The sequence below is a fragment of the Enhydra lutris genome, unplaced genomic scaffold (assembly GCF_002288905.1).
Source record: "Enhydra lutris kenyoni isolate GAN:26980312 unplaced genomic scaffold, ASM228890v2 scaffoldscaffold72, whole genome shotgun sequence".
Classification (NCBI taxonomy): Eukaryota; Metazoa; Chordata; class Mammalia; order Carnivora; family Mustelidae; genus Enhydra; species Enhydra lutris.
In genome coordinates, this window is record NW_019154156.1 from 298,492 (window position 1) to 318,880 (window position 20,389).

The following is a 20,389-nucleotide window of genomic DNA, read 5'->3' on the forward strand; positions in this document are numbered from 1 at the left end:
GATCATGATCTGAGACAAAGGCAGGCCCTCAACCAACTGAGCCACCTGGGTATCCCTCAAATAAATAAAATCTTTAAAAAAAAAAAAAAAAAAAGGCACAAGATTCCATTTACAGGACAGAAGGGAAACCTCCTGGGGTGATGGAAATGTGTTTTTTTTAATGTATGTCCATGTGTGTATGTGTGTGAAAGAGAGAGATATAAAATGTTCTCTTGTGTGATGGGAATGTTCTTTACCTTGGTTACACAACTGACCTATTTGGCATAGCCCCTTGAACTGTACATTGAGATTAATTTTATTGAATGTAAAGTATAACTCTTTAGAAGATTATTAATGGAGATGTGATGGAAAAGAGAAGAAAGCCAGGCCAAAAGATAAAAAAAATAAAGCCACTCTTAAAAATTGTGTATATGATCCCACCTATACATTAATCAAAATTGCAATGTAATACTGCAATCCAGTACTTGTGTCATTGGCATACAAAGGGCAGAGGAGTTGGAAGCCAGATGGCAATGGATTTGGAAAGAGAAGGAAGTAGAAGAAGTGGGACTGTGCAGTTAACAAATCTAACATTGGTTAAGTTTTGAAGCCGACCCTTGGAGCAGCAATAATGAATGAAAGAGATACATATGAGGCATGCTATAAATACTAAAACTGGCCTCAGTGTTTCCAAAAGAGTAAGTAGTAAGTCCCAGCACATCTGTAAAAATGATCATTTTTTGAGGGAATCCACACAAAGGAAAGAGCAGTAGCTCTTGGGGTATAGGGCAACATTAGCTTTTCTGGAAGGAACCCATCTTTGCCTGGGCTAATTATGCTTCAAAGGTAGAGCACATGAGCAAATGGCTCATGTGAGCAGACAGAGCAAGCCTGAGTAGTTAAGGAAACTCCAGCTTTTTTAGAAATCAGCACAGGCCTCTGTTAAGTATACGATTGTTCATACCAAAATGGAGCTAATGCCACCCAGCTACTTTTATGTTAAAGAATTAGTAATAATGTTTGGGGTGCCTGGGTGACTCAGTCTGCTAAGCATCTGACTTTGGCTCAGGTCATCATTTCAGGATCCTGGGATCCAGTCCTGGATCAGGCTCCTTGCTCAGCAGGGAGTTAGTCTCCTTGCCCTCTGCCTGCTGCTGCCCCTGCTTGTGCTCTCTGACAAAAAAATAAAATCATTAAAATATATATATATTTATTTAGTATACTGCCTGGTATATAGTAAGCATTCAGTAAACATTAGCAATTGTTATAGTGTGTGTGTGCACATGTATATACATATATACGTACATATATCTGTATACACACACGTACGTATATATGTATATATACACACACACAATACATAAACATATATATATACCACATATATATGTATAGTATGTATAGTGTGTGTGTCTATACACACACACACACACAGAGCAGTTTACAACTTACTTGTGTAGCCACTGAAAACGAGCTCCATGATCATAGGAACTTGTGTGTTTTGTTCACTGCCTAAAACTGGGATCTAATATCTAGTAGGCATTCAGTAGTTGTTGAATGTGAATACATTCAATGCGAATTCACGATGTGAATACCTACCTACCAAAGACAATGAAAGTGCCTCAAGGATTAGGAGCTAGCCAACAGACGTTTGCTGACTGCAGGAATGAATGGAAGTGATCGGATGGCAGTACTACACCACACAAAGTAGGCAAAGAAGAGATTCAGGAATATTCCAGTTTATAAACTTTTTATTTAAAAAATAAAATTATAAACAAAATACAGAAAAATATTGACACCTGTGATAACAAGGAAATGACTCCTAATCTTTACGGTGGTTTGTTATCCTGAAAGAGCAAAATCATAAGTTTTATAAAGAAATTTTATTGTGCAAAGGAGGAATGTACTTTTTAAGGTTCATTTGTAATAGGTATTTGGCATTGACAGAAAAAGTATTTCTATGTATACATTCAACACTTTGCAGCATATTTACATTCAAGTTACATTTCCAAATTCTATGCCAAATACAATCTAACTAACCATCAAAAATCCCTAAGATATAATTCTGTTTATTTGGTAGGAGTGCAGTATGATTCTATTAGAAATAATTTTATGCTCCTACTAGATCATACTTTCACTACATCAACAAAATTTCTTTCCAGTTGAAGCCAAGCCTCTTCCAGACAAATTAAACACTAACAAAATTTGGCCAGTAACAAGATTACATAGATTTTTCCTCCCTCCTTACAGACATTATTAAAACTTTCAATGGAAGGGCACTGGCTCTAATTACCTTTTTTTTTTTTTTTTTTTTTTTTTTTTTTTACAGCAGTTAGGACAGAGTATGGATACAAGCTGCAGAATTTTAACTTGTTTTTAAAAGATGGCTGAAGCACTCTTCCTTTCAGTTGTTACCAAATTCCAAATTCAGTTGTTCTCAAAATAAAACACATTAGGAAACCCACATAGTGTTTTTAAAACTTTTCTCCATTTTCTCACACATTCCTCGAATCAGATTTTTAATTCATTGACAATTTGTAAACTTCTTGCTTAGTTTCTCTCAATTACATTAGGATAGCTATTACAATTTCTTGATAATCTCACCATTTTGTTTCAAAGTATGATTTTATTAAAGTCAACATAAACTACAAGTAACTTCCATCTCTGCTACAGTTCTCTGAGAAATCTATCCAAACTTAATGAGGACTCAAGATCCCATGGGGCCTGACAAGGACTGGCAAACAAAACATCAAGATTTTAATATTCTCATGCCTCCAAGAAATTCCAGACAAATCAAATCTACTCATAATGTACCATTTCTTTCTTAATGATCTCAAATTAAATTCACTTTTAAAAATCCAGTAAGATAAATAAGGACAAAACAATGGAGACAGATGAATTTCATTTAGTTGAGCTCTTCCTTTCTGATTTACTTCAGGTTGTAACTTCTCCTCCAGGACATGATGGCTGGCAGTTGGCAGTAGGCTGCTGAGTTGACAGCACTTCTAATTCGGATTCACGAACAAAAACCACTGCATCACCACTTACGTTTATAAGACACTGTGCCTATACAAACAACAGGAAATGTCCAATCACCAACTCAAAGATATGCTCATGGTTTCAGGCTATTTTAGGGGTAGTGCTACATAGCTGAAAAAACACAGGCTTTTAAGTCACTTGGAAAGGGTAGACAACAGAAAAATGAACAAAGGGGAAAAAAAAGAAGGCAATTCATAAGAAAGGAAATTCAAAAAAACCCCATTGATAATTTTAAATTTTTTAAAGGTAATTTTAACAATTCAAAGTGAGCTATTACATGAAAAATACTGATAAAAGAAATTTATTCTAAAATTAATCCTAAGCAATAATTCTTTGCCCTCACTAACAGAATTATTTTTGAGGAATAATAATTGGGACATACTCTTCACCACTATGGTAGTTAGAACTGGACAGATCATAGTCCAAACTAAAGGGTGTCTTCCACAGTAACTTAGGAGCAAAACTTCCAGAGGTATTTAAGAATACCCAGGATATGGGGGTGCCTGGGTGGCTCAGTGGGTTAAAGCCTCTGCCTTTGGCTCAGGTCATGATCCCAGGGTCCTGGGGTCGGGCCCCGCATCGGGCTCTCTGCTCAGCAGGAAGCCTGCTTTTCTTCCTCTCTCTCTCTGCCTGCCTCTCTGCCTATCTGTGATCTCTGTCTGTCAAAAAAAAAAAAAAGAATACCCAGGATATGAAAACAGCATCTGATCTATATATGACCGTAGTTATCAATACATTCGTTTAAACATGTTTTAAGCATCTAGAATCAAAAAGTTCTGAAGACCAGTTCTCTTTGGTGGTGGGTGGGGAGACAGTGGGAGATGGGAAAGCCATGGGGGAAATCCTCAGGTTCTCCCAAAAGAAGGTTGTAACTGCATCTCACCTGGTTTTTATTTGGATTCTCCATGAAGACACACTGCTTCATTATGTAGGAGACAACAGCATTCCCTCCTAACGCAGCAACATGAGCTCTCACCATTGCAAACACTTCAGCAATAAAAGCATGGAGAAAACCACTGACTCCTCCTTCCTAGAAAGTAATACACAAGAAAATCTAACTGTATGCATGAATTTATACAAAATGCCAAATAATATATACTAAAACATCTTAAATGATCTTAATATAATGGGTGATCATTTTAATTTCCCTTGCAACAGGATTTGTTGCATGAATGAACAAACAAACCTTCATTGAACACGTCTGTGATGGGGATTATCCCCTTACTTTACAGATGATGAAAGTGATATCAGAAAATGTGTCACATGCCCAAGACTATGACCACATAACTAATAAAAAATGGCAGAGCAAGAATTCAAACTTTCTCCAATTCCAGTATCTCCATCAAATCATTCTTATTACTCATAGAAACTGATGGTAAATATAACCAAGAAACTTCTCTGCTCGCTGTATCTCCCATTCCGAAGCATGTTCCAACTACACTTGCCTTTTTACCAGTTTCTCAAACCTATCAAGCACTTTTCCTGCCTCAGATCCTTTGTGCAGTAAAAGTCCCTGAAGGATCCTCACCCAATTTTCCAGGATGATTCTTACTCAATTCCTCAGGTCCCTGTTTATATGTAATTTCCTCAGGGAAACGTTCCCTAACTCTCAGATCTAAATTAAGTTCCCCTGTTATATCCTCTGATAGCCTCTGTTGTATTTCTTTATATTACTTACTATCACTAGTAATTATACATTAATTAATGATTACTTGTTGAATGTTCACCAGGCTCCATTCCACTAGACTGTAAATTCCATCAGGTCAGAGACCACCATCTGTTTTGCTCATAACTCTTTGCTAACACCTAGTTCAATAGGTGCACACACTGAGCATTCCATACGTATTTGTTAGGGAATGAAATCCAGTAGGTTAGGGAATGTTTTCAGTGTTCAAAAATAAAACAGAAACCAAAGTCTAGCTGAGAGCCTAAAATACTTTAGAACCTAAGTTTTCCACGAATTCTACTGGAGCTTTTACACAGTCTAGGAATAAATTTCAAACTTTAAATTGGAAGTTAAGGGCAAAATTTAATGTACTGTTAGAAAAAACATTTGACCAGAACACACCTTATTAAAAAGCCAGAGAGAGGTAGCTATCTAAAGGTAGCTCTCTTTGTAGTTAAGGAATTGAGGTATTTCAGCCTACCTCCTACTCAGTCACAGCTCAGTACATTTTTTTTTCTTTTACTTGTATCTGGTTTACTCCTGTCTTTTAAACTTCAAAATTCTGATGGCAGAGTAACAGAAACTACAGAGGGGTAATTCTTAAAAGATTACATAATTGAAAGCAAGTAACTTAGCAAGCAATGAATAAATTTGGGATATTATGCCATCCAGTTAATATTACAAATTTCTGTTGAAGGGAAATCTACTATGAAGCAACATTTTGGGGTATGGCTGCTCAAGTAGTAGAGAAGGCACTTAGGGGATAAAATTTTATGGACTAAAATAATGCAATATCCATGTACTATTAAGAGCAACTGAAAAGTTAATTAACCAATCTATACTAGCTTCTCACACTCAACTTTCCTTGTCAAACTTAAATCGGCTTAAGTGTCACCTAATTTAATTCTATATTAAAGTCTCAAAGGATTTTGAGACTATATTAAGATACTGTCTTCTCCATCTCAACACAATTAGAATATGATTTAAAACTAATTTATCGTAAAGGAAACATCTACCTAATCATTCTGTCAGAAGTCATTCCCTCAATGACACAAAAATACCTATGTCTACTCTGCCAGGCACTGTGCCAGGCAGGTGAGCATGATATTAAAAAAACAGTATGAGGGCTGGGGTGCCTGGGTGGCTTAGGGGGTTAAGAGTCTGATTTTTGATCCCAGTTCAGGTCTTGCTCTCAGGGTCATGAGTTCAAGCCCCGTGTTGGGCTCCTCACCCAGCATGGAGCCTACTTGAAAAAAAAAATAGTATGATGGCTATTATTTCTAAGGAAGTGTAGGAATGTTAATGGAGAGAAAATGGGAAAAAAGCAGAGTTAAGTCATCTTTATAATGTACACACTTTAAAAAAATACAAACTGCTGAAGAGTTTATTGGGTTTCATACCTATTCAATAAAAAATTTCCCTATTCACAGTATTTGCTCTAGTCTTATTTCATAACATAAGATACAATATAAATACAATTTTTTTCTTGAGTTTAAATTCCTGTGTAATTACAGATATAATAGGCTGACTGTGATTCTTAAATTTGACCACATCAAAACATTATAACTACTGTTACCCAGTAAGAAGTAAGAATTTGAATAAATGGCATTCTCATGTACTTTTGGAGAGGTGGAAATAAAACAAGCAGCTTAATTCTTTTTCAGGGGGAGAAAATTATAAACTATCCCCATAGACATCTATCTATAATTTAGTCCCCTATGATTTCTTAATGTAAGTCCTTAAAAACTATTATTTAAATATATCTCAGACAAATAACTACTTGAGAAAACTAAGCTGAAATTTCAGGCTGTTTTAAATCTCTAATTATACATTGATAAATTTACTTGTTTTATTTATCATATAATGAGGATCTGGGATTTCTAATAATAAATGAAGTTAAATCCAACATAACTCTTGTGATAATACTAGGTGCTATATGAAATTTGGCAAGTCTAATCTAGAATCAATCCATACAGGTTATTGGGAAAAAAAAAAAGTTGTATGTATGTGCACGTGTGTTGTGATTACTTGGCAAAAAATAATAAATCGAAATTGTAGTAACAATCTGAAAAAGCAATCTGAAGACAGTTTTGTTACTACTGTCTTTAATCAGAAAATTCACAAAAACAATGTTGTAAAATTACCTCACGAAGAGAAGTGGTTTCCCGAATAAAAAACATGTTAATTATTCCAAGATATTTAGTTATTTTCGCTCCAGGAATAAAAGAAAGAGGTGTCATCTTAACAACCCCAACTGTAGAATTTGCACAAGGTGGAGTTGAACGGTTCCGGAAATTTCCTTCACCCATAGGACTTGCTTTTTCAACTGTCACAGCTAAATTTGGAGAAAGAAGAAAAAACATTAAGATCAGGTGTTGGTAACTCAATTATTCCCTAAGGTTTCCAAGTAAGTGGTGACAACATTCAGCTGTCTGTGAGGCTAAGCAATGTCATGAAAGTAAAGAAATTATCATGCACTGCATGCAATTAAAAAGAGAGAGAAAGAAAAACTTAAGAGGAAATGCTGGAATGGAATTCTTTTGGAAGAAAAATGGCATTCCTGCAAAAGAAAATGTTGATGCGGTGTAGCTACACACACAATGATCGTTATAAAGTGAAGAAAAAGAAAAAGCGGTAGAGCATTAAAAATTATCTGCTGTAGGAACAAATTATTACAAAGAGAGTGTGAAAGTTGTTATATTTCCCAGTGCAGTTTTTTCCATCTTTTTCAGACGACTTCATCATTGTCAACTTGTAGATAAACCTTACATTAACTAGTTGTAATTGGTTTCTTCTTCAAACCATTTTGATCAAACTCACAATTTTAAAAACTTAACAATGACCTTGGCTGTCTAATAATTGATTGTTTATAAAGTAACATAAATAATAGCTACTGCTTAATAAGTAACTACCATAAGCCAGACATACATATGTATATATGTATATATATCTAATCCTTATAACAATCCAGCAACATAGGTATTATTATCCCCATTTTACGCATGAGGAAACTAAGTCTCAGAGAAGTTAAATAGTTTGTCCAAGGTCACACAGCAATTAAAACGACACTTCTAGGATCCCAAACCAGATCTGTCTGGTTTCATATCCTGTGATCCTTCCTCCAAAACATCGTTTCCTCCTCTTAAATGTCAATTCCTTCACTCAAATACATTTACCTCAGACTCTACCAGAACACATGGAGTATAAAGAACATGTAGGTAATGATGCTGGTTATAGCAGTGAGATAAGAGTTAGCTATCTTCTGTTCAGAAATACCTCATTCTTTTAACCCTCTGGGTATCACTGTCAGCAAACTAGCAGATGCCATCACTACATGGTAGCTTGGGTCCTGGAAGACCATCTCTTCAACAAGAGAGCTCCTAATTTCCTTCCACTTGAGGGACATAGTATCTATCTATACACTTGGAAGAATACCGTCACAAAAAGTAAAATTTTAAAAACACAATTGTACAGTTAAAATGAACAAATCTAAAGGCCCTTTAATAACTTGGGCTAAGTGAGCATTAGTATCTGCAGCTTTCACACTCCAGTACGTGATTGATTGGCAATGTTATTGCTGGGTCGTAAGGTCTAGCCTTCACCACTGGGAAATCAGGGATATGCTTCTCAGATCATAATGTGGTAGAAACATCCGCCTACTTGTCTTAATTGATCCGCGCCTTATGGTCTGAGCTTTCAGTTTAATGAGCTCTATCCAGCTGCTGCATCTGTCTGCAAAGGAACTGTAATCAACTGACGTTGCTGAAAACACAGACAGAAAACAAAAGAAAAAACAAAGAAAAAATATGGGTGACGTCTCTTACTCGTCATAACACTCCTTCTGATGACGTAATTTAACTGTAACTTAGAAAAAGAATGGTCCTTTTTAAGTCAGATATGAGAGAGAGAGTAAAGAGTCAAGCTTTAGACACTGATTTGTCCAAAACCAAGTTCTCAGTTAGCCGGCTGAGCGTTTTCGGTGATGTCATAGTTGTGTGGTTGCTTAGGGAAAACAGAAGCAAAGTCTAACAGAGTATCAGTGAAAGGACCATATACTGCTTTAACTAACTTTATTTCCCATTCTTTTTACTTTACAATGTGTTAACTGTTTATATTTTATGACTTTAATTTATAATTCAAACTTGGTGAATAATTCACTTCCCTATTTTTACCCTGAAAATCAAAAAAATAATGAGAATCAAATGCTGAAGAATACATTTTTTAAAAATCACTAGTTGACTTATCTTTTATTAAAACACATTCTTTCTACCATCAGTAACAGGAAAGCCAAAAGGTCACTTTGGTCAATATTCTGTTTTCACATCTGATTTTGGCAACAAAGCTTCTGATGACACTGAGTGGGGAGGCAAGTAGGAGTCTAACAAGTTCTCCTTTTTCAAAAGAATAGCTTTTACTATTACTGAGCTAAAAAAATGTTAAAGAGCTAAGATTTTATTTTTAGAAATAGGGAAGCTATTAAAATGCTAAAAATGTAAATATTAGTTTAATTAGTATTTTAAAAGATACATTCTAACTATAATAAAGTCACTTTTTGGTGTCTATTCCACTGTCCAGTGCATTTCTCCAATGTCTGTATGTTTATGCACCACCACACTAGAATTTCACACCTTTGGTGACTACTTGCTTAATTAGACAAACTCACCTCTCTGTGCAGCTGGTATACCTGAGTTAGAACTTGCACTCTCCAGGTGTTCTAATAAGACAATATGAACAACATTAGCTTGAATGCTAAGTACAAGCCAGTATCTCTTCTTTGCTGTTTGTCAAAACCTCTATGAGCCAGATGAATACAAGGAAATCTTTATGGCTTCATTATAAAAGCAAACCAAATAGAAGTATTTAGGTTTTAAATGCAGTATCTATTGATTTATGAAAACTAGCTCAGTTAATAAATATCATGCCAAGGAAGACTACTTGTTACTGTAACACAAGAAGAGTTTCAGAAACATTATAGACATGAGAAAATATAAACATAGTAACAAATGTTAGTAGGATGAAAACAGGGCAAAAAAACTGAGCACAGAAAAGCATCAATGTATTAGGAAGAAAATCTGAAATGAAACATGGAGAGGGGAAATGTTTGTGTGTGGGAGGTGGGGGTGGGAGGTCAGTAAGATTAAAAATTATAGACCAGGCAATAACCTACGTCTCAAAGATAAACACCAACTGCTTGCTTATAAGCAATAACCCTCCCCCTCACCAGCTCCCCTTCATTCAAGGACTTTGCTATCAACAGCTCCCTCTGGTGGCATCAACACATCATAGAACTAAAAAGTGTTCCCCATAGACAGAGCTAGATTCCAAACTGGAATCGCTCCCTTTCCACTAACACTAACTTTATAAAAGGAGCATCCAGAATTTTCCCTAGTATTTTGTATTTTTATTATACCTGCTTAAAGTATTGTACAAATTTGAACAGCACTATTAGAAAAACCTTCATAATCTATTTCTAAAGTTCAGACTCTACATTAGCATATTTGAATTTTTGTTTCAAAGAATTTTATAACTGAAAGAATAGCGTTGCCGAGTTAGAAATAACTCATAAAAAACACCAAGAATAACTGCAATCATGCAGTTTTTAAAAAGAATTTATAAATTAAGTAAATACATATTTTTATCCCTGCTTAGTGTGTTAATCTTTTGGTAATATTCTTAAATTAACAAAAGATATACCTTTTAAAAATAAGATTTATACAGGTTTCTGCTAATTGGGTGCAATGGGAGTATCTCTCCATATTCCCTCCTCTTCCCATTTTTACCAAGCAAGTGACCACTAACTAATACTGGAAAGTGTACAGTGACTGACATTCCTTTTATAATACAAAGCCATTGAATAAAAGGGATTACTAGGTAGGATCCACAAAATGCCTGTGAGGGTACCATGCTGCGCAAGTGCCTGACCATCATGCCCTCACACTGCAGATCTAGACAAGAAAACATCCTCCCTGATTCAGGATCCTGAGGAGTTATGGAAGCCCAGAAGGAGATGGAACCAACAGGAAGGAGACCAGAACAAAACTGACATTCAGAAGCTTACCACATCTCTACGGACAGCTAGTTCAGTACTGAAAAAGGCTGTAGTGTAGAAGCTGGGACAGCAAATGCCTACCCAAGCTTACATATGCCAGGAGAGTCCCAGGGCTCTCCTATGTCCTATGCAGTACAGACTCGGGGAGTACAGACTTACAATAAAATATAGCTGGCATCAGGAATTCTGTGCAAGTTTTTTAAATGAAGAAACTGGGGGCAAAAAGCTTAAAAAATATGAAAAGTACTAAAATGAAATTATCTTCTATATCTTAGTATTATCTGGGTAATATGAAAGTCCTCAGTAGCAACTGTAATAATTTAATGACAAATGTTCACAAAGAAAAACATGTAGAAAGTTATCTGTTCTCAACTCTAAATATCAAGTGAAAAAAAAATTAAGGGACATAGTGATCTGTAAAATACTTGCTTTTTAAAAAAGGAAAAAATAGAATATCTTTGCAAAGACAGACAATAAAGCTGGTCGAGGGTAGCTGCCTCTTGAAAAGGGAAATGAATGGAGAAGGGAGCTTGATTTTGGACTATAGGATTTTTTGGTAAGATTTGAATTTTTTACCATGCACATTATTACTTCTCCCAAAAAATGGAAATTTTTTTTTTCCAAAAAAAGTGGGGGGCAACAAGGGAAAACGTCTTTTCCCTGCCTCCACATGCAAATGTATTTAAATTAAAATCTGGGGGGAAAAAAAGCTTTTAAATTACAGATATTCTTAAGGGAAAGGTTAAAATAGATCATTTTTTCATCTCATTTAAGGAGAGCAGGTTCATCCAACATGTTCGCTAGGATCTTAATTTTTCTCTCAGAGAAAAGGCCCAAGATGAGATGGTCCTGGGAACAGACGAACATCGGCACTTCAGACATTTGAATACTGCAGGTGTCTAATAACCTCAGATTCTCAGTTACTCTGCTCTTCCAGTTACAGTTTGGCTTCCAGGGTAACAGGCTTCTCAAAAGAGAAGGTACTGCAGGTATTAGCTGTCTGGCTCGGTGGTAAACTAGTAATTAAGGTGAAAAAGAAATAAATCCATATGTAATCTCTAAGTCAATACTTTAAAAAAAAGCATATTTCATATTCAGGATTAGAAATCTTATTAAAATCTTTTGGGCTTTGTTGAAGAGCTAATGCCCACTGTCAGCCATACCTGAATAGAAGAGTTTGAGACAAACCCTTCTTATGTTAGGTTCCCCCCATTCCTGCTGCAGAAAGTCTCATTCAAGCCACACAGCAGCCTACTTCTCTTATAATTTCCTTTCCCACTGGATACAAGAAAATTATTATTTTGCCTCATTAAGAAGTCACCCGTAAGTGATAACCCTGCTATCCATAAATGAACAACCTTAGAAAGTGAGAAAGGCAAACAGAACATAAGGTTTTCTTATTCTCTTAGGACCTTCTAACAATATTTAACAAGCCCTATCAGTGTGGGGAAGGGGACTAGCCTAGGTTAAAAGCAGTTGAGTGGAATTGAGCATACTGATGACCAAAATAAAACAATGTGACAAGGATTCTTCCTCCTACAATTATATATGCTCCAGTGCTTCTGAAGTTTGAGGCCTCTCCATTCTTCTAAACAGTCATAACCATAACCAATGAAAAGGTTATGAAAAGGTATCAGCTGGCTATGATAAAGCTCTATGCCGATCACTAACTCCTCAGACAACTTGTTCACTTTATGTCATTAGGATTTACAGATCATCTTTGCTCTGAATAATTAAAAAGTATCTGAGGTAATCTTATCTGGTCACCTTAAGAATATTACTAAAACTAAAAAAAGTTCCTGAAACTTCTGAAGATTCTGTGGCAGATTAAAATATTAAAATATATGCAATCAGGGGCACCTGGCTGGCTCAATGGCTAGAGTATACAACTCTTAATCTCGGGGTTGTGAGTTCAAGCCCCACAATGCGCATGGAGCCTACTTAAAAAAATATATATATACAATCTAAAGTCTTAAAAAATGTATGTTTTATTTAGCTATTCAAATATTCTCGGGGTGGGAGTGCTTGGGTGGCTCAGCTGGTTAAGTGCCTGCCTTCTGCTCCAGTTGTGATCTCAGGGGTCCTGGGATCCAGCCCCAAGCCAGGCTCCCTGCTCAGTAGGGAGTCCGCTTCTCTCTCCCTCTGTCCCCTGCTCATGCTCTCTCTTGCTCTTTCTCAAATAAATAATCTTTAATAAAATAAAATAAAATAAAATGTTTAAAAAAAAATAGACAGGGGCTCCTGGGTTAAGCATGGTCTCTCTCAAATAAACAAAATCTTTAAAAAATTTTTAAAAATAAACATTCTTGGCTTTTTTATTAACTTTTGAAAAAGATTTTATTTATTTTCGAGAGAGAGAGAGTGCATGCTCATGCATGGGGGGAATCGGGCAGGAGAGGGAAAGAATCTCAAGCAGCCTCACTGAGCATGGAGCCCAACATGAAGAAGGATCCCAGGACCCTGAGATCATGACCTGAGTTGAAACCAAGAGTCAGACGCTTAACCAACTGAGCCACCCACGTGTCCCTAAACATTCTCAGTTTTACATTATTATGATCAAAATTTGTTTTATATCTCCTTCGGCATTTCCATCAATCTATGATGCACTGATTAGCTATGTCCTGTAACTATAAAATCTGGCTTAACAACAGAGTTATGTGTATATGTAGTTATGTGTATAAACACTCTGTATAAATCTTGTCCATAATGATATTCAAATATTGGTGGATTGATAATGAAATTGCCATATGAGAGCTAAAAATTATTAAAGCATAGAAAAAAATGTAAATAGCTTCAAAGTAGATAGTCCACTAAGAGGAAAAACTCAGCTACCATTACAATACATACATTAGACGACAAACACAAACAGCTTCTCTATTTACATCATTAAAGCTTCCAACTAAAGGTGTCAACAGCCTACACCACTATTCTTCAAACCCCATCTTCTGTTTTCCTGCCTTTGTTTCCAGGCATCCACTTCTCCCCTCTCCCCCACCCTTCAGATCTTCTCTTCCAAATAACACCTATTTTCTTTTTTTTTTAAGATTTTATTTATTTGACAGAAATCACAAGTAGGCAGAGAGTCAGGCAGAGAGAGAGGGGGAAGCAGGCTCCATGCTGAGCAGAGAGCCCGATGCGCGGCTCGATCCCAGGACCCTGAGACCATGACCTGAGCCAAAGGCAGAGGCTTTAACCCACTGAGCCACCCAGGCGCCCCATAACACCTATTTTCATTAGTAACCCAGTTCAATTTTCTTTGCTCCTTACTCCCTTTTCCTCAGATTCTGGATTTCACTGAACTTAAGCTGCCTCGAGGAAGCAAAGATCCTTATCCCTACACTTCTCCATCAGTTCTCTCTTTCCTTCCTTCCCATGTCTCAGGTAAGTTTCTCATATATTTTCCACTCTTTGCTTTCTATTTTCCCTTCAATCTCCTTCCTCTCAACATCTCTCCCCTTTCAGGACTTCCCACTAATTGTTGGGGCCATCAATAACATGGAGAACTTCAATATTTTTTATTTTTGCTACCATTTGGTCATAATGATATAATACATTTTAAAAAGAGAGAAAAAACAGACATGCAATGAATTGTTAATACATAAAGATATTTTTAGTTAGTGCGAAGAATTGTGTAATAGTTTTAAAAATTTAGAACCATTCATTGGCAGGATAAAATAAAAGCTAACTTTTTGTAGTTTTTATAGGTTTATATTTCTAATCACTAGTTTTAAAAAAATGTAAGGCAAGTCATTAAATGTAAAAAATTAAACTACCTTTTAGAATCAAATTTGGCTTAACAAAAATAACCCTTATAGCCTCAATAAAAATAAAAATTAAAAAAACTTCAAATGTGATACCTAATTATGGAATACAATGTATTGAGGATTTTATTTTTATACTGAAATCCAGAATTTGACCTATGCTTGTCACATTAATTGGCAGCTGCTTAATGAAAAGAGTACTCCTGCCAGCCTATAGCTTATGCCATTAAACATGAGACTATCACTTCAGCATAAAGCAAAATGAAAGCAGGAACAAGGTAGGTATAAAAGACTTTTCTTCCATACAATTTCATCCAAAAGTAAATAAAAACTAAATTGACTTAATCCTTTTTAAAGACTTAACCTCTCAGAATTTGAATGAAAACTATTACCCTATTATAAACTTATTAAGTACTTGAGATATATTTCTAGTGGCACATGATTCACACACATTTCCCTAAGATCTTAAGCCTCACAGTATGGTATTTAAGATATTGAGATTTAGGTCTTTAGACATGTATCAAAAATAATATGCTAACCTTCTATAAAAACTACATGTATAAAATTTTTGAGATCAACTGCAATCTGTAAAACAAATCTTTTTTTTTTTTTTTTTTTACTTTTCACCCCAATTACCATCACTCAGATTCTCCATTTTTACTGAATGTGTTCCATCCCTTTATAACATTTTTTAAATCTCTTAAAGCCGTTTCAGAGTAAAGTAGTAAATATTCAGAGAACTAAAGTATACACACTATTGATGAGGAAAAAACATCATGGGAGTGATATAAAAAACTTGTTATACCATCCTTTTTTTCTTAATACAGCTTCATATAAGTATTTACATTGATGCCAATCATCTATGTTCCTCATAGTATTCATCAAGAATTTTGGTGACCTTCACATGATAATTTCCTGGAAGAAATTATTCAGGCTCAGCACCTTTTAATACTCAAATCAGAAAAATCAAATACTTAGAGCAAGGTAACCAAACCAACCATATATCAAACAAATATTTTGTTACCTTGAGAAACAAAACTAAGTTTAACAAAAGATGAAAGGAAAAATTTGAACATGGATGGACAATTCAGGCCCAGGCTTACTCTACTCAGTGAATTAGGATACATGTAATTGAAGCATCTTTTTTCACATAATATTCATTCATTTTCAGTAACATAAGAAGATAATTATCAGAAAGGTTTATCTACAAGTTAAAAGATGGAAGTATTAATAAATTACTGTGCATACCTCTTGAAACTACTCTGTCAACATAAAATAAAAAAATTTTAATAAATTGCCGTATTTGTAATAAGAACATGAAAAATAGGATTCAAAGTTTTCAAAATTTAAAAAAAAAGAGAAAAGCTCCATCAGCTTAGCTAACTGACCTAACAAAACTATAAAAACTATACAATTATTTACTTATCAATATTAGTAGTTAAATTTTAAGCCTCTTGTGGTTGTATGTAAGAAAATAGAGAAATTTTCTCTATTTATTCCAAGCACTTATTCCTAGCATTTATTCCTAGCACTTTTACCTTCCTCTCTTGCCTGTTACTTCTAAATTGCTAAGCTTAACTTTTGCCACATACTTCTATTCTCTATTCAAAACATTTCATGTTATAATGCTCAATTACTACATTCATGTATTATATTCTATGACATTTTTCAGAACCCATCCTATCTTCAAATCTTAAAATATTGCAAAACCCATCCTATCCCCAAATCTTCCAAAATACTTTGTGATAACTTTTTCAAGTATATTTAGTATAGCCCATGTCCTCCTGAGAAGACTTGAGAAAGCAAAGATAGTAAACAGGCATGCAACATAAACTACAATTTATACAACTATTTATAAAAAGATACAGGTAAACTACTTAGTGTTTACTGATGATTTTAAAATGTAATATTCAAAAAAAGCACATAGGTTTTGCAGTTAAGTACTTAGTATAAAAGTTTTCTATCTATTAGTATTAGATGTAATACTATGAAAATGATAATGACAGCATGATCTGATTCAGTGGTTTTCAGACTTTTTGAAACTCTGTCTTACAACAAAATCACATATAGAAAATGAATAAATAAAAGCATACTGAATCAAAGCTGTTCTAGTTCAGAGGTAGGAAGGGGGTCCAGAGATCTAATCTCTCACTACTCTACTCGCCCCTCAGCTCCCTTCCCACCCTGCCTTTTTAGAGGGCCATGAGGTACCTCTGAAGAAACTCCATGGTCTGGAGAAGCAGAGCTTAAAAATTACTGGTTTAACAGATTTGAAGCTATTTGGAAATTTTTAATGTAACTAAAACACTACCTTTTGATTTTGATTAATTGGCTTTTGATTTGTTCTTAATAATAGAAACATGTTAATTATAGAAGAACCATAAACCATAGAATCCCAAGGAATCAGAGAATTTTAAAGGGCAGAGAGAATCTTAATCTTTTCACATTTTCCTCATATGAGGAACTGAGGCTTAATTGGCTTATTAGAAGTTAATTGGCCCAAGTTCTCACACTATCAGTAGCAGAACTGAGAAGAGAATCGAGGTTTGCTACTTTATTACTCCACATTATGGCCCCTCTCTACACTATAAAGTAAGTTGCAATATTTTAAGCACTGTTCAGATAGGTCTTATTCTACACAAATTCTTCTTTCATTGTTCTTCAGTTCAGAGTACAATTTGTACAAAATAGACTAATGACCTCAACAAGCACTAATTCTAATTACCTTTGAAAACATTTTGAAAGCTAATGCAGAAACTGCAAGGCATTAATATAGATATGATAAATTTATAGAATTTAAATCTAATCTTCTGCAGAAATCAGTAATGACTAACAAGGTAAAGCTGAGCTAACAGGGGCCCAATATCCATAAATGTATATACCTATATATTAGCAATTGATCAAATCTTTTTGCTGTTGATTAGATTTTTGGTTTTGATTCCCTGTCCATATCCCACCCCTTGCTCTGCAGGATAAGGATAAATGAAATGATACTTAAAAGTGATCTGGAATTAACCCTGTGTTAAATATAAGTTTCTGAAAAAAAAAAAAAAATACAAGTTTCTATATAAAGTAGAAGTTTTTCAAAAATATTCTGTCTAGTCAGTTCTAAGGAAGATTCTACACAATTTTTTTTTGTTCTGGAAGCTACATTTAATTTACAAATCTGAACTCAAATTATCTTTGGATTTAATTTTTTCCTCTGTTTTTTTCAAGGAGTTCAACTATGCTAAAATTCTCTATGGAGTTCTAAATTAGAATTTTAATTTAGATTAAAAAAGAAAGTGGACCACAGTTACCATGCTAGAAAGTTCAGAATCTAAAAGTAGCTTATATTTAATCTTCAAAATATGAGACAAGATCTATTTACCTAGATAAACAGGGCTTGCACTGATTTAGTAAAGACTCTACTAATATGCAGTGTGAATATAAAACTATTCTGTATCATAACGAATTTGGTATCAAACTGAGAAGTATAAATCATAAAAAAATTTTCCTTATATTATAAAATATAAACGCTAGAAAAGCCAACTTGGTTTGAAATAACAAATGCATCATTTCTCAGAATTAAAAAATTATGAAAAAACACAAACCACGTGTATTATATATGTAATGCTACAAAATAAGGTATAGTAATTCTGAATAATTCAATTATAATTCATAATTATAAATAATTCTTATAATACAAATTGTCCTGAAATCAGAAAAGAAATAGAAAATACTACCTCCCATTTTTCAACAAAGACTGTACAGATCTAAGTAGATTTATTGCTATTAAGCTGAGACTATCATTTTGCATTTGAAAATATGGCAGTATCTTTTAAGTACACAACAATGTTCCTCAATAATAAGCAAGACACTCTAAAGACAGCTCATCCCTTTTTCACTTGTACTATCCCCAACCCAAACCTCTCTCCACATCTTTTTAAAAAGATTTTATTTATTTATTTGACAGAGAGAGAGAGATCACAAGTCTGTAGAAAGGCAGGCAGAGAGGGGGAAACAGGCTCCCGACTGAGCAGAGCCCGATGCGGGGTTCAATCCCAGAACCCTGAGACCATGACCCAAGCAGAAGGCAGAGGCTTAACCCACTGAGCCACCCAGGCGCCCCTCTCCACATCTCTTCTGGAGAAAATCAGTATTTTGTTGTCTAAAAATCTAAAAATTTTTGTAAAATTTCAATTGTGGCTGGAAAAAACCTTACCAGATATAAATACCAATATATCACGAGGGAAATCCAGAGTTCTGAAAATAAAACTTTAATGCATTTGAAGTATAAGAATGGAATATCACAAGAAGCATTACCTTAATAATTTATGATGAGATTACTTGAGAAATTAAAATAAGAGGGATATTACTCTCTCCCCTGCATGAACATGAAGAAACAGACAATGAGGGAATGAAGAGTAAATCTTCATCTCAACATTAAGTAAGACTGCCTACAATGAAGAAGTAAAAGGAACTAGAAACTAGGATTTATTTGTGTTTGCATTTCCCTCACTTAACCAACCTTTAGCTGGTGGAAAAGGATGAGAAGGAAGTGAATCTGAACAGAGCTCCAGCGGAAACTGTAGAAGTTCTTCATTATCTGTAGAGACTTGAGAGGCAAGAAAAACACCGGTTATTTAGTAATGATCTAGAATTAATTTTTTTAAATTAAGAATCTGGGATAAAATATGTATTTCCCCCAATCCAATTTATTCTGGTTATTTTCCTCTTGGTTACTCCCATGGAGACCCTTCCTTCACCCGCACGATGTTGAGAGATGCTATCTTCCCTGCTAGGACTGTTGTGAATCCTCGGAAAAATACTAAGTATAAATCTCTTAGCATAATGCCTTCCAAACAGTAAGAATTCAATAACAACTATTATTATCCTATTATTTGTACCATACTGGTTCTATGATACTTAAACCAGCTATTTTTTATCTTCCTTGATAAATATCTGAATGCAATTGTTTAATACATCTCTATTTGACATTAATTCAATGCTGTACATGTAGAATGTAATCAACTATAAAAATTTTAGACTAATCACGAGTATTTTATTTAGCTGGTAAGTCCTTAAATATTAGAAAGCATACTATTTCCCTCTCCTTTTTTTCAGAACACATTAGCAGTTTTTAACAGCTGGAGTTTCTTTGGGATATATTAAGAATGGTACTTCCTAGATTTTACTGGATAAAGGACAACTCCAAAGACCTTTCCTAAGAAAAACACATGGTGCTAACTGCATCAGTAGGTTCTCAGATGCCTTGGGGACCTCCCCAGAGGTCCTGGGACAGAAACCTCTAAATTACTGCAGAATATGCTATAACCAAAAAAAGGCAGCACTCTCTATGTAAATAAAATAAACACCAGTCAACCACCTATTCACATGTGAAAAATACCAAGTCAACCACAAAGTTACCTTGATAAACAGAAAAAGTGACAGTAACTCTTCTTCAAGAAACAAGTCATTTATTTAATCTACCTTTTTCACTGAACTATAACTGTAGACAAACATGAACTATGCTCCCATCCATCACAGGTTTACCTCTTTGCAATGACTTTTCAACATGTGTTTTTGTGGTCTGTAAAGCCTGATTTTTGTCAAAAGTTATTGCAACTGCTGTGACTGTTACCTAGAATTACAGAAACAATATGATTAGCAAAATAATCATTGACAAAATAAGTTTCTCGCAAGTCTTCTTCAGTAATCGTCTTCAGTAATGGAACAGTTTACATTAACTGGCTAATTTGGTTTTCTGGTTAAGATTCTCAGCCAGAATTAGAGATAACCTCAGATATTTAGACTACAACTGAGTCTGCCATATATACCTAAACCTAGATATTCCAGAAAGAGCTGAAGTACCTTCTCTAAAACATAGGGACTGAAGAAATCCCGTGTAAGTAC

At 34.7% G+C, this 20,389-nt stretch overlaps 1 protein-coding gene across 5 annotated transcripts in view; it reads right to left on the reverse strand.

Moving 5' to 3' along the window:
* Positions 1-1,712: 1,712 nt before the first annotated feature.
* The window catches only part of LOC111159941 (C2 calcium dependent domain containing 5), a 99,646-nt gene continuing 80,969 nt past the window's right edge, over positions 1,713-20,389 (reverse strand). For 3 of the 5 annotated variants that reach the window (XM_022522631.1, XM_022522632.1, XM_022522635.1), the window contains 7 exons: positions 20,030-20,117; positions 19,005-19,091; positions 9,348-9,398; positions 8,345-8,446; positions 6,829-7,019; positions 3,902-4,048; positions 1,713-3,045 (listed from right to left, as the gene is read on the reverse strand). In XM_022522631.1, coding sequence (XP_022378339.1) covers positions 2,914-3,045; positions 3,902-4,048; positions 6,829-7,019; positions 8,345-8,446; positions 9,348-9,398; positions 19,005-19,091; positions 20,030-20,117 — 798 coding nt within the window. In that variant the 3' untranslated portion in view covers positions 1,713-2,913. The remainder of the gene's footprint in view (positions 3,046-3,901; positions 4,049-6,828; positions 7,020-8,344; positions 8,447-9,347; positions 9,399-19,004; positions 19,092-20,029; positions 20,118-20,389) is intronic. The other 2 variants (XM_022522633.1, XM_022522634.1) reach the window with 2 other exon arrangements.